Source organism: Leuciscus leuciscus (assembly GCF_965113295.1).
Source record: "Leuciscus leuciscus genome assembly, chromosome: 23".
In the NCBI taxonomy this organism is placed as follows: Eukaryota; Metazoa; Chordata; class Actinopteri; order Cypriniformes; family Leuciscidae; genus Leuciscus; species Leuciscus leuciscus.
Genome location: NC_138747.1, coordinates 10,838,377 through 10,855,143, shown reverse-complemented (window position 1 = coordinate 10,855,143; position 16,767 = coordinate 10,838,377). Strand labels below are relative to the sequence as shown.

Here is a 16,767-nt window from a genome sequence, read left to right as displayed (position 1 = left end):
AAACGGAAGTTAAAAGACAATATTCTAAAGATGGCGGTGCCCTCGTTTCTCTGGTGCATAAGGTCTATAATAGTATATAATTATAATAAAGAATAAAATAAATATAAACATATAAAATATGTACCTCTTGACAGATTTTGAATTTTTGGCTGAACTTCCTATTTAATTATTCCTATTAAATACATTTGGCCTGGTGAATATAGTACATCAATAAGCATTACAGACAAAAAGTCAAACAAGCAAGTCTAAATTAAGTCTTGACAATAATTATTGAATATTTACTGATGTGGCAGAGTCCAGCTCCTTTTGTTTTCTCTCAAGTACGACGTCGTCCACTTTGTCCCTCTCAAATTCCTTCTGACAGCGGTTCAATAGCAGCTTCCGGAAGTTTACTGTTGTATTAGGTTTGTCTGCAGTGGGCACTTTTAGCTACAATTGGATCGGATATGTCCAAGACATATTGAATAAAAGAATAATGTGAGGTAAAATAATGGACAGTCAGAAGAAAATAGACATGGAAATTTTGCAATGTGCACAATTAACGCCAAAGTGCATAGAACATACCGTGGCCAGGCAGCGACACATGTTGGCGTAGGCCACAGAGAAGCTAGGCTCATCGATGGCCTTCTCAAACACAAGGTCAATGACTCCTTTGAGCCTTTCTTCGGTGTTGATTGTGAGATCCGTTACCTGCTTCATCAGCTGATTGAACATCTGGGGTGTGAGCTTATTCAAAATGCTACGAACTTTCCGGAACAACTCCTGAAGTGCCAGAAAACAGATTGCCGACACAGCGTTCAAAACAACAAAACAACCTTAGAACAAAATAAACACGCTTTCTAAAGAGACAAAACAGGACTCAAAGGACGTGAGAGCGTCAAACAAATCCCAGTGCCTGACAAGAACAAAAGCATCCACGTGACAACCCCATCATCTAGTTCAAACTCCAGAGTGCTTCTTTTACTGTGAATGTTTTACACTCACGGATAAACGTAATAAAAGAACATGAATTCACACCTGGGTTTTCAGGGCATCTGGGTCTTCTGGGACACTCTCTCTCTTCATCCCAGGTTTCCAGGCGTTCTCTGATTTCTTGAGCTGAACGTCATCGATCACGGAAACGTTTACGATGATCTTGCGTGGAGGGGGTCGTCGCACATGCATAAGCTTCGGATAAAGTGTTGTACAGAGTGTCAGTTTAAAATGTAGAAAATAGCCGGGTGAATCTTATTTATAAATCAAAAGAAAAAATATTTATAATATTTTGCAAAATTAAGCACATTTTAATGTATAACGTAATTTAAGCGCAAGTAATTTTTTGAGTTTGTATTTGTATCTCACTCTCAAATAGTTATTTCTTTATTGTAATACTTTGTTGATTTTTTACAGTAAAATAAAATAGAAAAAAATGTAATCAACAAAGGCATTAATATATATTTTATATTTGATAATATTTGATATATTATTTATCATTTAAATAATATATCATTATTTTATTTAACATTGTAGTAACAGGACTATTATTATTATTATTTTTTGCACTAATGCAGTAATTGGAATTTGGGATGTGGTTAATTGTTATGAAAATAACATCATAATGCCCCTAAAAATATGTTACTTTATGGAAAATGCAATTCATGAATTCTTTCTTTTGATTTTGGGTGACACATGACCCAGATATTATCCATCCGAGGTTTCTTGATATGGATAGATTAATCAACAAAATTGCTACATGTTCTCCCAAATTACTCAATCATGCCTGAAGGGGTTAAAAGATTAGGATATTTTGTGTGAGAAAACCTTATATTTATATAGAACTATTTTTGGTATTTCGGTCTGCAATAAAACATTCGAGTTGTTATAACTCACTGGGGCTCCACGTCCTCCTGGCATCTGCCTGCTGAAGTCAGCAAAAGCAGGAGTAAAATCCTGGGGAGCGCTTCTGGAAATCAACCTGGGGTCCACAGACCTCAGCGGCAGCTTGTTTTGGTTAATCTGAAACAGAAGAGATGATTTCCATGACTTATCCAGCAGGGAGCGCAGTGAGAAACAGAGCTGTGACATGAATGAAACCCCAGATGTCCCTCCCCTCCTGCTTATGCTGATCTTGGACTAGCTGTATCTATCTGTAGCTTTATCACGATCAGTGTGTGAAAAACTGGTTTGAGATCAGCCTTTCCTTGTCCTACAGCACTGATGGGCAAACAATATTTGCCATGGAGACTAGCTCCATTTGTTATTTATATATCAACAACATGTTTAACGATTTATGCTCCAGTCATTTTGTGATGGAGGGAACAGGAACGGCCAGAAACAGATGTGAGCGAGTACACATGCAGAGTAAAATCTAGGAACTGAAATGGGAAACTGAAAGTACCGAGCATATGTTTAGAACAACAGAAACAAGTGTTGTCGGAAACAGTAACTGAGAAGTATAAACAAATGACAATGACAAGCTCGCTATTAACTCTCTCATATCAACAGATTAGACTAAAGTTTAAGACTATGCATCAAACAGGGGCAGGGCATTTATTTTCTATCGTCTTTAGGCTAAATGATGCCTACTGCCAAGTATGACATAACCGTAATGCAATTTTAATGGAAACAGGACGTCTAGGGAGTTTCATGGCTGAAGAGTGGAGCTCAGCTTAAGTTTAGAAGTCAGGGGAACATACTTGTACATTACTGTACTTTTCACGTTTTAAGCACCAAAAGAGGAAAATGTTATGTCTGTCTTTGCAGGTTTTTTTAGGAAGTAGACAAAGAATGTGCTTTTGACACTTAAAATGATTAGGACCACCCCGTTAAACTGAGTAGTCAGGTTCATTGTTGTAAAACCTGTGTTAGGATTCTTATCTGCATAATTTTGAGGTTAAAGCTGCAGTCTGTAACTTTTTTTTGTTCAAAATGTACAAAATTGATAAAAGCAGCGAGTACATCATGAATCCGTTTTCCAAACCGTGTTTTTGCCTCATCCTGAATCACTACGGTGCATCTATAAGTGTTTATATTCTGACTATTTTAGACTGGTACCACTGCGGAGTGGCCCAGTAACTGCGTGACTCGTCATAGACATAAACAGATGTCTGTAGTTTCCGCCTACAATGTTCTTCCGCAAGACACATGCAGTTCTGTTTATTAACCGCTAGAGCGTTATGGACTGCAGCTTTAATAACACTGATCAGACATTGGACAAGGGACCCATATTTTAACTGCTTGTTCATTTGTGGAAAATGTTCAAATAAAAAATGTCAACAAAGCATGTATGGTTACGTATATTTAATGAAGCAATAATTGCATAGTATATGATTAGTTTTCTTTAGCTAAACAACTTGCCATAACATTCAAGCATTACATTGTTTCACATACACTACCTTTCAAAAGTTTAGGGTCAGCAAGATTTTTTAATATTTTTGAAAGTGGTCTCTTATGCTCACCAATGCTACATTAATTTGATCAGAAATAAAGTAAAATCAGTAATATTGTTAAATAAAATAATTACCATTTAGAAATAACTGTTTTCTAGTTTTAATATATTTTAAAATGTAATTTATTCCTATGACGGTAAAGTTGAATTTTCAGTGTTCAGTGTTGAAAACAGTTGTGCTATTTGATATTTTTGTGGAAACTGATACCTTTTTTCAGGATTCTTTGATAAATAGAAAGTTCATACAAATTCATGCAATTATTTGAATGCTGGGATAAAAACGGCTATCAAAATAAGTTGCTCAACCCATGTTTAAAGGAACATTCCACCGTTTTTTCATATTAAATTATGTTATTCCCTTAACTAAGACGAGTTGATACATACCTCTCTCTAATCGCTCTGGCGCGCGGCGACACTTTGATAGCACTTAGCTTAGCCCAGTTCATTCATTACTGTACGTTCACACCGCCGCCGGCGAGAGCGGCAAAATTCGTCGAAGTGCTCCTAAGTGCTCTTCCGCCATACATTATAGTTATACTTTTTTAGGGGTGACCCCGAATAGTCGAAGATTCGATGCTTCGATAGGAGGAGCCTGATTCGACTACCGATCTCACGGTCGAATCTTCGCAGAGGTGTTATGAAACGAGGATCATGCCACTTTGGCTATATGAGGGCGCTCAATGTCTGATTTCACATAGAACTAGCTTTTATGTCAATACGTTAATATTCAGCCTATTATGATAATGCTGTATATAAAAATGTGCAAAGAAAGAAGCTTTTAATCAGTATTTTTTAACGTGCGTGAATAAATCCAAACACCCCGTGACAGATTTAAGTTTCACTTTCAATCCGTGACCGACAGAGGAGCGTCTTCGCGGCAAGGATTGAAATCTTTAACAATGTCTGGGATAAGAAAATCTAAAGTGTGGATGTACGCCATCAGAAAGGATATTCTCCAAGACTGGATTTAGCATCAGGAAAACCATGATCGCACTTCTGCCGGCCAACGTTAACATGTTTCACGCATAGACTGGGTTTCACGTTAGAATGTATTTTATCCGCGCGCACAATTTGAAAAGACTCCAAAGGACAGACAGAGTGAAAGACTGGATTTGTTCTCTCGATGATGTAGGCTACAAGTGATTTCAAAACTTTTCAGCCGGTTCTAATTTTATTTTTGGATGCTGTGAACATTTTTAGCTAAAGACTGCCACTCCAGTTTAGCATTTATTGTTGTTTCTGCAGTTAAAAAGACAAAGTTGAAAATTCTGGCTACTATCGTTATTTTAATAATTTCTTTATTTTTATTTTATTTATTGATCTGTCAGGGTTATCTAATCTAACTATTTGTGGCTTGTGTTTTGAATATATGTTCCCCTGCACTTTAGGCATTTTGCACACATTTGCTCCTCATCCTGTGACTTGATTCTGATTTATTTCGTTTTGTATTTTTATTTATTAGAAAGGTATATTCTGTTCTAATTTAATTTAGTAAATTAATTGTTTATTTTTTCGGTGCATCGATGTTGTGCTGTAGGCTGGCCTGCTCGCACAGGTAATTTAGCCGATTTAATTTGATTTGCATGTGAAATGCAAATCTGCAGTGTGGCCTTTCTGGAGTTATTTATGTTATTTCTTAGTTTTATTGATCAAAAATGTTTTTATTAGGGCTGGGGGAATTAACGCGTTAATCTTTGCGATTAATTTGAGATGTTTAACGCGTTAAAAAAAAATAACGCATTTAACGCAGCACTTTTTTTTTTTCCTCGTTTTAATGATTTCCTGTTGCGGCTGCTATTGAAATGCCGAAAATATGGGGATCGGGTTTCATTCTCGCGCAGCTTTCATGAGAGCGGGTCTTTTCCCCTCCGTGTGCGCGGCCGCACTCTCCGTTCCGTGTGTGTGTGTGTGTGTGTGTGTGTGTGTGTGTGTGTGTGTCGGCCATAGGTGTCGGCGCGCTGCGCTCTGTGCTCAATGTTCGACTCCGTGTTTGCGCTGCATGTTCTGCTCTGTCGTTCACGGACCAAACGCTCCAATCATGTACCGATCACGCACTGGAAAAGCAAAGTCCGCTCAAATAAGGTGAACTTTCTCTGTAGACTTCTGTTTGCTGAGCTGGTATAGTATTGCTGGGCAACAATGTTAAAGGGATAGTTCACCCAAAAATGAAAATTCTGTCATTTACTCTCGCTCGCTCAAGTTGTTCCAAACCTGTATGATTTCCTTTCTTCTGCTAAACACAAAAGAAGATATTTTAAAGAAGGTTGGTAATTAAACAGTTGCTGGTCCCCATTGACTTCCATAGTATTTTTTTTTCCTACTATGGAAGTCAATGGGCTCCATCAGTCGTTTGGTTACCGGCTTTCTTCAAAATATCTTCTTTTGTGTTCAGCAGAATAAAGAAAGTCATACAGGTTTGGAACAACTTGAAAATTCTTGAGGAATTTTTATTTTTGGGTGAACTATTCCTTTAAAATTACCTGCTCTGATCACATGCTCTCTGGTAATAATAGCTTTTTTAGGACTATAGTTTATTTTTATAATTAGTAAAAGAAAAAATTGAAAAAAAAAAATCTTAAATTGATTATGTTGATTGATTATTGAAAAAGAATAATACATTGATATATTGATGTTTAATATTATTTTAATATAGGGCTATTTTCTGTTCCTTTTTTTCCGGTGATTCTAAGTTTAATTATTGATGATTACAAGCTTGGAGGAAATGCAATTAATTGCAATTAATTACAGCAAATTGTGCAATTAATTCGTTAATTTTTTTTAATCGATTCCCAGCCCTAGTTTTTATACATTTTCTTCTATATCTTTGTGTGATTTTCTGTACATCGCGGCTTTGAAACGTTAAAGCCCTGCCCCCAGCCCCACCCCCATACACATGATTCGACTATTAGTCGACTATAGGCAAGACATGACGATTCTGATTCGACTATGAAAATCCATAGTCGGGGACAGCCCTATACTTTTTACCCGCTTAGAAAAGCGCCACGTTTTATTTTGTGTCACCATACTTGGTCGTGTAACTACTCGTGTAACTGTATTTAAATAGGGAAAACGTGGAGATCTTTGGTCGCTTCTAACTTCATCTCTGTTTGGATCCTAATGAATGAATTGGGCTAAGCTAAGTGCTATCAAAGTGTCGCCACGCGCCAGAGCGATTGATTGCACGCACTGAGACGAGAGAGGTATGTATCAACTCGTCTTAGTTTTAACCAAGGGTTAAAGATGTGTTCAAAGCCTTGAATGTGCTGATCAGCTCCCAACGTTATATAATACTTTTGTTTTATTTATCAAATGCATATTATGCAATTTGTTTGGTCTACAAACAAATCAAAGAAGCAGTAAGACATTAGAATTCCAAAAATGGCCTCCAACACTTTTGACAATGTACATAAGATAACAATAACCAAAAACACACCTTGTCTAGCACCACATCACTGATTTGAGGCAGTCCCTCTGGCTTCTGCACGCAGGCCAGCATGAACTGAAAGCCCAACAGGAAGTCCCGGTCATACTGTCTCTTTCCATTAGATTGCGCAAGACCTGGTGAGGAAAAAGCACAGCAAAAATATAGGTTAACTATGTTAACAAGACTAATTTATTGCAGAATTTATACAGAATGGTAAATTGGAAGCATCAACAAAAAAATCTATAAAATTGTAAGGTGACAATCCTGGAAAAAACAACAAAAAAACGTTAAAAAGGACTCTGAAATCAAAACTTGACTAGCAATAGCAAGGCTGTGCTGTAAACCAAAGACTACTGGCTATTTAATAAACAGTCCTTCGATATGTCAATCATGTGACCTCCAATGACTGAAAGGTAGATAACTGTTAAAGCCTCCCTGTAGTCAATAATTTTATCGCTTAAAACTTATCTTTGATCACCAAAATGTTTCCTTAAAAAAATGTCTTCATGCCTTAAAATTGATTGATTGTAACTCTACACCCTTGCCTCATTTAGTATACGCGGTTCTATGAATATGCAAATTAGCCCCGCCTCCACTCACTCGCACCAGCTCAGAGATCCACTCGTTGACGATCACACGTTGACGTGATTGGTTACAAGGTAGTTTGTGACGTCAGAAACCCCAGCGATTTCAAACCGCATTTTTGAGACTGTCTTTGGTTCACTACAGTTTTAAGGAGAAAATACTCAGCAATGTTGTTGACTAATGCATTTGTACATGGTTTGTCTTAAAGAATATTAAAAACACCACATAGACACATAAACAAGATTAAAAGCTTGATTTTCACCACAGGGGGACTTTAGGTATTTACTCTAAAAATAAGACCAAACATAATAAGACAGGTCCTGTGTTAAATCTTACCTTCCTGCATGAGTGGAGTGGGGGAACACATGGACCCCCTGCTGTCCCCGAGCGTAACGCCACTGTCAGTGCTCTCTGTCTCCACCCCGTTCCTGAAAGGCTCTGTTTCAGTCTCACCGTTCTCTTCTGAGAGCTTCTCCTGTTGCTCAGGCACTGTAAAGGGGCTGCTGTAGGTCCCTAAGGTTAGTGGTGAGACCATCTCATCTTCAGCAGAGCTCTCCTTTGAGGTCTCCTCCTGATGTGGAGCAAAGAAAAGCAGCATTACACAAGGGCCTGGAGGTGTTATGCGAGATGAATGACTGCATAACGGTTTGGGTTATGATAATAATGTTATTAGTCTGTCTTACGCTGTGTGCTGGGGTTTTGTCAATTTTCCAATATCCCTTTTCTAAGGACAGGTTATTACAACTAACAACAAAACGTATACTGAAATAAAAACTAAATAAACAAATAGAAAACCTTGAAAGAATTCTAAAAACAATACTAGCAATGATGAAAAACCACTAAAAACTAAAGTAATTAAATTTTGTTTTCGGTGGTTTCCACTCTATCATTGTTAGTTTTATTTTAGTTTTTTTTAGTGTCAGAGTTTTCTAGTTTCTGTTTATTTTGTTTTTATTTCAGATTTAGTTTTAGTATTTTTAGGGCTGCCAAAGTTAAAGCACTTACTGGTATCGTTTAAAAATATAATATTTCTCAATACAATCTGGTGGCATTTTCATGTTTAATACGAGGTTAATTAGGGGTTTAATTTTAGTTTAGGATTTTTGGGTTATTTTCATTACTCATTAAAATAAAATGAAATCCGAAACTAATTTAAAAAGTAACATTTTTGGAGTCATTAAATTCCAAAACAAAACAAAACAATACAATCCACAAATTAATTTTAGTTTAGTTTTCCCTGATACTGTATATTATTTTTATTTCACTAATGAAATTTCATTTTGTTTTTGTTAGGACAATAAAGGCCATTCACACCAAGAATGATAACTATAAATGTAACTATACTAGCAAGAGTGCGCTGCAGTATGTCATCTGACACTTTAAATGATCAAGCTCTTAAAGCAAGATGGATTCTGATTAGCTGTCAATGTTGGTCAAAACTGGAAAAATCATTCTTAAACGGATTCCAACAATACAGTTTCTCAGTGCAGTTGTCGTTGTGGTGTGGACACTGCTATTATTATTTTTTTATACTTAGAACGATTTTTAGAATTGTATCTTTATTGCTATAGTTGTCGTCCTTGGTGTAAACAGGCCTTAACACTGATGTCAAACCTCCATGCACACTCTCTCTCACCTCATTCTCCTTCGGCAGTGTTTCCACCATCAGAATTTCTTCATTTGGTTTCTTCCAAGACTTTGGTACAGCAGAAACAGCTTGGGCTATCACAAAAAAAAAGACACAAAATTGGCAATTTATCATTGGCAACTTTTTATTTTGCCTGAGCCAAGTCAGCACACATACCTGATGGTGTGAACTTTTTAGAATTATTCTGAGTTTGTGATTCTGAAGCGTCCTGAGCCTTCGGTTGGACATCTTCAGAGGTCTTGTTTTGCTCTGGTGCCTCAAGGACAACTGACTGCACTAGTGGTGCCAAACCAGGTGGTGGTGCAAGGACAGAAGTTGTGATAGAGGTGCTTGAAGAGGCCTGTACGGTTGGGGTCAAGGGCACATGTGCAGCTAGAGAAGGGAGGTGTTTTGCCTGGAGCTCCTCCAAGGCCACTGGAACTTCCTGACCAGACTTCTCCGTGGATGACGCACCCTGGGTAGGCAACTGAACCTCACCGGACAATGATATCTTTAGGCCTTCCTGGACCTCAGGCTCTTCATAGCTTGATAAGGGAGTTTGAGACTCCGTAAGGCCATTTACCACTTTGAGGGACGGTGAGGGCGAAGCAGGCAATCTGGGAGAAGTTACAGGAAGAGGTTCCTCGCCGCAGATGACCTGAAGCGTCTGAGCCTTAGTGGTTGTAGTAGAAATAAATTCTGGTTCGCCTGCAGCAGTGGGTTTAATGCAGCCACTTGAAGGATGGGAGGAAACATCGGAAGCCACCTCTGGAGAAGAAGAGGCTAATAATGGAAGACTTGGGGCTTCTCTTTTCTCTAAAGAGGACTCTGAAGGCTTAGGCCCAGGAGATACAGACTTTATGGGACCAGACTCCATTTTTGGCCTGTCATCTGTACGGTCAAGAGCAAAAAGAGGGTCAAAACATGAATAAAATAACATAAAATTCCTTTAAGGGACAAATCATATCACAAAGGGGGGTTGTATGTAGAGTTATACCTAAGCTGGGTTTGCCATCCATGTATGCAGGACTCTCTGAGAGTCTCTGAGGTGGGTTTACATATGTAGCTTGTTCTGGGGTCTGACAGTTGCTTGGCTGCTTTGGGGTGAAAAAGAGAGAAAGAACAAAACAGACACATCAGTCAACCTGCAGAGCTAGACCTTGTACTTTCGGCATAACTTTTATTCCAACGTCTTAACTTATTCTGGCCCAGAATCACGCTTAGACATATAAAGTGCCCAAAAGCACTTTATTTACACGTAAGGGCTGAGTAGATGAAATAGTGATAATTTATTTGTATAGTATAACCATGACAATACCATGTTTTTTTGATAGCATCTTAGTAATATCAGGCTTTTCTTGGGCATGTACCATGGTAAAGCCATGATCTTTAGATATCATGGTACCCTGGTGTTTTGGACATATGGTAGTATGGTAATACCATCTTTTTGGACAAGTTAATCATGTTTTTTGAACAGGTACCATGGTAATACCAATCTTTTTGGGCATGGCAATCTCATGTTTATGTAGACCGGTACCATGGCAATCCCATGTTTTTTGGACATAATAATCTCTTGTTTTTTTTTCTGGACAGGTACCATGGTAATACCATGTTTTTGAAAATGGCAATCACATTTCTTTTTAGACAGGTACCATGGATTACCATGTTTTTTTAATGGTAGTACCATTGCCATGGTGGTATATGTCAAATCTATTAGCATCTGATGTGAACCGCCACAGTACTTTTTTGTGAGGTTCATAGTGCTGCTGGTTATGATCGAGAGGAAGTGGAATGTTGCAGCCATTGATATTCACATCTACCAAAACATTTAGCTGCTTGTCGATAAATTTTTTTTTAATTAATTTACATGCTTTATCGATTAAGGTTTTTTTATTTTTTTACATAAACATAATGGTGCAACCAACAGCCTAACGCTCTCAGTGTATTCATAGGGATTAGATTGGGGGCAGACTGTGTGAGCTGGAACTAATCCATGGGTGTGGGTGGTTGTACATGTCTGGAAAATAGCATTAGACAGGTGAGCTTAAAACAGCTGAGCCAAGGACCCAATAGACATGAGTAGTGAGAGCTTAAAGTGGTGCTAATTATTAAAGACATGTTAAAAACTCACATGACACAGGAACTTGTGTTAAAACGCATCAAGAACCGCACTCCACTGAAAATTACTTCAAGTGTAAATAACTGAGAAAGAACAAATTCTGGCACCTGATAACGCATTTTCCTATGAAATTACATGTAATTTTAGCCTAGACTACACCTGCCCTGTTTGAAGTGATGCCTGTTTCTGGAGGCAACGAACAATTTGTATTTCTTGCCTGTGGCGCGGTGGGCGTGAAGGACAGGTGTACCGTGGGAGGGGTTGGTGTCGAAGAGGGCCGTCCTGCAGGTGGGGTTAAGGTGGAGACTGGGTGCCCAGCAGGAGGAGTAGGATTCCGGCTTCCAAACATTATTTCCTCCGTGATGTCCTTTCCACCCTGATTGGGGTCTCGAATCCGGATCTGGGAGGACAATGGTGCAAAACAACAGATAATAAATAATAAATAAAGACATTTATAATTAACATTTTTAAAATAAATTTGGGACACAGAAGGACCACCTCTCGTCGAGGAGCATTCAAGTAGGACTTAGATATGCCATGGAGGGATATATAAAAGATTTTAAAATAAATATGGCAGGGAACAAGATTAATTTGGAAGCAAGGGTTAACAGATCACAATGCAAGCGGGATTTAAGCCATGTTACGGTCGCCACGATCGCAGATGGCTGTTTTTGACCAACTGTACATGACGTGAGAACAGTTAGCTATTTAGGTTTGAACGTTAGCATGGACTCACTAACTTTAATTCTAACTTCATGAGAGTATGACCAGAAAATGAACATTTTCATCTTCATTGGGGTTGAATCCTTAGGGAACCAGGTTGCTGCGCTCACATCATTTATATTATAAATAATCCGGGCTCCAGTTGTATTGCGCAGATAATTGGTCTGTTCGCAAAAATTGTATCACACATTTGAAACGCGCTGGTGAACCTGCGCATAGTACGGTGATTCAATACATGAATACACATGCCCATCCTCTCAGGATACCTGGAATCAGTGTTACAAGTAGCCCAGGCACATCGTTTTTCCATTTTTGTAGCATAAACACCCTAAAACCGATGAGAGCTTCAGATCTTCCAAGGTTCTCTATGGCGCTGAAACCTAAAGATGTCCGAGTTCCGATCCCCGTGCAACTGATACTCAACTGCCATTGGCTCATCTGCATTCGAGGGGAGGGGCTTACTGATCTAATCTTTCAAAAAGGCATCAAACTCACGGATGTGGCAGGATTTTCCAGATCCCATCATTAAAATCCCAACACTAATGTTTGCAGGAGGATGGGTGGAATTTCTAACTGGCTTAATTCTCACTTTGGCTTGGGATAAAACACCTTGGCTATGCCAACCTCCCAGCATGCAACAAAACCATATGTCAGTAGTTGCATGGCACACAAATCGACTTCATTCCCGGACCAATTCAATACTTATTATTCATCTTGAATTCTGGAAATTTAATAGACTAGCATGACATAATTACACAAAAAGCCAAGGCCAATATCGGGGTAAAACTAAAACTTGACGAATATCCCTTTTAACAGCATTTTCGCATTTAATCTGGGTCTGCCAGCTAGGGCCATTGGGATTAAATCCAAGCCTTATCAGTCTATAATTATTTGAAAACTAAATGGATCACTTGGCGTTTCTAAAACGACGTGGAATGTTTCAGGTACTCACTGGTTTCTTTTCACGCTTGGCTGGTGGAGGTGGCAGTTGTGCAGGCACTATGATGGGTGGAGAGGGAGGATACACTGGCTGGCCAGTGTAATATGGCGGCCCGGCAGCTGTTGTTGGAAAAGAGAAAGAAGGAAGGAAAAAAGTGAGTCATGTCGCTGTGTGTGTGCTGCTTTCACATGAGATCTAAACAGCCTCAGAGTCAATCGCTTTCTGGAAACGGGGTCATTTCTAATCATTGCTAATCAGACACACACTGAAACTACCTGGAGCTAATATGAACCAGCTGGGTGTGACGCAAGCACCCTCACACTGCAGTGTGCTCTACAGAGAGGTCTGTACTTGCCATAAGGAGTGGGGTATTCCCCAGGGCCGGGTCCTGGGTAGAAGGTTCCAGACCCTGGTGGCTGGATGGTAATTTGCTGTGGGTGTCCCATGTAAGGTGCACTATGACGATACTGAGAGAAAAGGTGGAGAATTTGATTTAATTGAATATATATATATATATATATACACACATTTAAACTACTAAATATATTACACACGAGACATATATTCCAGGTTACTTTACTTTTGTTAAAGGTGCGATGCGCAAGTCTCTAAGTTTTTGCAGAACTATGCCCCCTCTGGCGACAAGCGAAACTGCAACCAGACATAGCCAGGTGAGCGTGAACGCACATGACGTCACGCCCAGTCTCGAATTCCGTCCCGAATCCCTCTTATTTATTTTACTGTACAGGATTATAGAGGCAATCGCAGTGATCAGAGAAGGGCTCATTCAGCCCATCAGGGAATTGTTTAAGCATGTATGGGTTAGAAAACAGGTATTTTTAACATGAAATGTTGCGCATTGCACCTTTAAACATCCCATCTGAAATTTTATTTAAAGGTAAATAGCCTTAAAATCGTATAGAGTATGTTTGCATTCAGACCGATTGCAATGATTGGATGAACATATTTAGGAACTGAGACTTCCACAGAAGTTAAATGTAAACTTTTTAATAATTAGACCACTTCTATTATTGACTACTATCAGGATGTGAAGACAGTTTCAACCAGAATAACAAAAAGAGTTGCCTACCCTACCTTTAATAAATATATTCCTATTTAATGAAGATATATATGAAGAGTTCAGATGCAAAAGCCTCTAAATGCCATCTGAAATTTTCTTATAGAATGATCATTTTTATCAAGCTTGTATATTTAAGTTCAGTAATTTCACTTAAATGACAATTAATAGGTAATCTTCATTGCCATTTAAGTGAAATTATTGAATTTAAATATACAAGCTTGATAAAAATGATCATTCTATAAGAAAATTTCAGATGGCATTTAGAGGCTTTTGCATCTGAACTCTTCATATATATATACACATACAGTACTGTGCAAAAGTCTTAGGCATGTTAATGCCCCCCACCCAAGTTATTTCTATCTTTTTCTATAGTGTGTCAGTAGGAAATATCAGTTTACATTTCCAAACATTCTTTTTGCCATTAATTGTAATAATCCAGTGAGATTTCTGTATGCACAAGGAGTCTGACAACAGCCGGTATGATCTGATCTCACCATCATCGAGTCCAGAAGAACTGCAGGAACATCTCCGAGATGCTTGAAGAAACCTTCCTGCAAAGCTACCTGAAAAACTATGCGCAAGTGTACCTGGACAAAAGCAACTCGAAGACATTCCCGCAGTTCTTCTGGATTTAGTCTGTCTCAGTTTTTTCTGTTTCTTCATGTAATCACAGACGATGATGGTGAGATCAGATCATACCGGCTGTTGTCAGACTCCTTGTCTCCTATGTAAACTGATATTTCCTACTGACACACTACAGCAAAAGATATAAATATCTGACTTAAAACATGCCTAAGACTTTTGCACAGTACTATATATATATATATATATATATAGACACACACATATATACACACTTGAGCTTTAATTTTATATATATTTTTGCCATACAGAGACAGAAAATTATTCATTTTGTTAAACATCTTATTTTATCAAATAAATTAAAGGATGAAACGGCTATAATGTCACATTGGGTAAAATTGCATTAAAAACATTTCATGCATTAAAAAAAACTCAGTGTCTTTTTTGTCACAGTGGGAACCCTGAAAATATATTTTTGTGTGTATGCAATCCATATTTGGCGATATCTATTTCTCAGTAACATGTCCACTGACTCTTTACCTGGGGAATGTAGTATTGGTGTGTCTGGGTAGGAAAGGGCATGGGCGTCATGGTCATCATGAAGGGCTGGTTGGGGGAATAAACCGTAGCCGTGGGGGTCTGTGAGCCCGGCCGAAGGGAGGGGCTGTTGGTAGGGAGGGTGGGCCGTGCTGTCTGCATCTGAGCCCTGTGGAGGAACTGTGGAGGAAGTCAAAGAAAAAAAGAGTTAAGCAGAAACATAGAAAGAAGAGTCAGTTCCTTTAGTCAGTGTTGACATAAGACAGTTCACCTCAGGACATCCTGCTGTGCCTGTCAGGCAATTTATTCAAATCATGAGGCATCTAATTGACAATATGACATTCAGACAGTGGAACAGCTGCAATCACAAATACTTGATGAATTATATCAATTCTGCTCCTCGAACAGACACAAAGAAACATAAATACACACATACACACACAGCAGCCTGGAGATATGAGCAGTATTCTCATTCTCTGCTGTAGTGGGGTGATGGCACAACTCTGGCACAACGGTTTATTCATCAGGAGAATACTGCATGCCTGCTGGAGGAGTCGTCCCCTCCCCCATCACTTCCTCCCCCGCTTTCCCTGGATTTCTCTCTCTCTCGCTTACTCACTCCGCACTGCAAATATTACCTCAGCAAACCCAGTCAGTGGGCGCCAGCAACCAGGCAGCACTGGAGCGAGAGGTCACCCCTCTCTCCCTCTCTCTCTCTCTCTCTGCCTGATTCTACACACACTATTTATGTACACACCATATGCAATTTCCCTCATGGGATTGATAGTCCAAATGTCTCTGTATATATGTGGTTGATTTTTCGAAAAAGGGGACATTTTTGGTCCTTAAAATTATTTTAAAGAAAAGAGGGAAGATTATAGAACTATAATGAATAGATACATTTGCAAACATGTCTCTATTTTGGGCTTACCAAGAATTTAATAATAATAATAATAATTTTATATTTGTTGTCTGTATTAATTAAATATTTTACAATATTAATCATAAATAAATTATATTAATTATAAATTATTCAATATAAACAAATAAATACTATATTGATATCATTATTAAATATTTTAATTATTATTCATATTAATATTATTAGAGACAAATTCTCAGAGAGCATTTTGGCATGCTGAGAGCATGTTTTGCTTTAGCATAATAGTCAGCACAACAGCAAAATGTAATCACTCTTATTTAAAGCCAAAGCCATCAATGCGGCGCCTATGTACAAATTCACCACCTTCAACAATAAACAATCAAGGCAACCACTGTCAAACTTCAGATTGTTGTGAGCGATGTTCAAGTTATTATGCAGTATCTGCAGATTTATTTGAAAGCCATTGTGGAGAGATTAAAGGACAGTATTTTCTAGAGCCTGCTGCTGATTCTTAGTGTAGTACTTGGACCCAAGTATCTGTCCCAACAGACAGATGACAGTTTTAGTAGTTTAGTGACAGGTTCAACACACTGCTGGATGCCATGAACTAGAGGATGCGATTTCACAATATTTCTTTATCGATTCGTCACACACAATATCAAAAATCCATCACAATATCAAAAATCCATCACACATTAAAGCTTAATTTTTTAAGTTGATTCTTAGCAAAAAACATTTTGTTCTTTCAAAATGATATGTGCTCATTAATGTGTAATTACTTCTACCAACTAATCAAGTATTCTCGTAAGCGTAGAATCTGCCATTTAGAATACATACGA

At 38.3% G+C, this 16,767-nt stretch overlaps 1 protein-coding gene across 3 annotated transcripts in view; it reads right to left on the bottom strand.

The window, feature by feature from the left end:
* eif4g3a (eukaryotic translation initiation factor 4 gamma, 3a) overlaps positions 1 to 16,767 on the bottom strand; it is a 59,054-nt gene that overhangs the window by 16,859 nt on the left and 25,428 nt on the right. Inside the window, exons 6-18 of one of the 3 annotated variants that reach the window (XM_082154991.1) lie at positions 15,049 to 15,225; positions 13,201 to 13,312; positions 12,858 to 12,964; positions 11,400 to 11,591; positions 10,061 to 10,160; positions 9,241 to 9,954; positions 9,073 to 9,158; positions 7,773 to 8,007; positions 6,861 to 6,985; positions 1,870 to 1,995; positions 1,018 to 1,167; positions 565 to 762; positions 283 to 429 (exon numbers count right to left, since the gene is read on the bottom strand). In XM_082154991.1, coding sequence (XP_082011117.1) covers positions 283 to 429; positions 565 to 762; positions 1,018 to 1,167; positions 1,870 to 1,995; positions 6,861 to 6,985; positions 7,773 to 8,007; positions 9,073 to 9,158; positions 9,241 to 9,954; positions 10,061 to 10,160; positions 11,400 to 11,591; positions 12,858 to 12,964; positions 13,201 to 13,312; positions 15,049 to 15,225 — 2,469 coding nt within the window. The remainder of the gene's footprint in view (positions 1 to 282; positions 430 to 564; positions 763 to 1,017; positions 1,168 to 1,869; positions 1,996 to 6,860; positions 6,986 to 7,772; positions 8,008 to 9,072; positions 9,159 to 9,240; positions 9,955 to 10,060; positions 10,161 to 11,399; positions 11,592 to 12,857; positions 12,965 to 13,200; positions 13,313 to 15,048; positions 15,226 to 16,767) is intronic. The other 2 variants (XM_082154993.1, XM_082154992.1) reach the window with 2 other exon arrangements.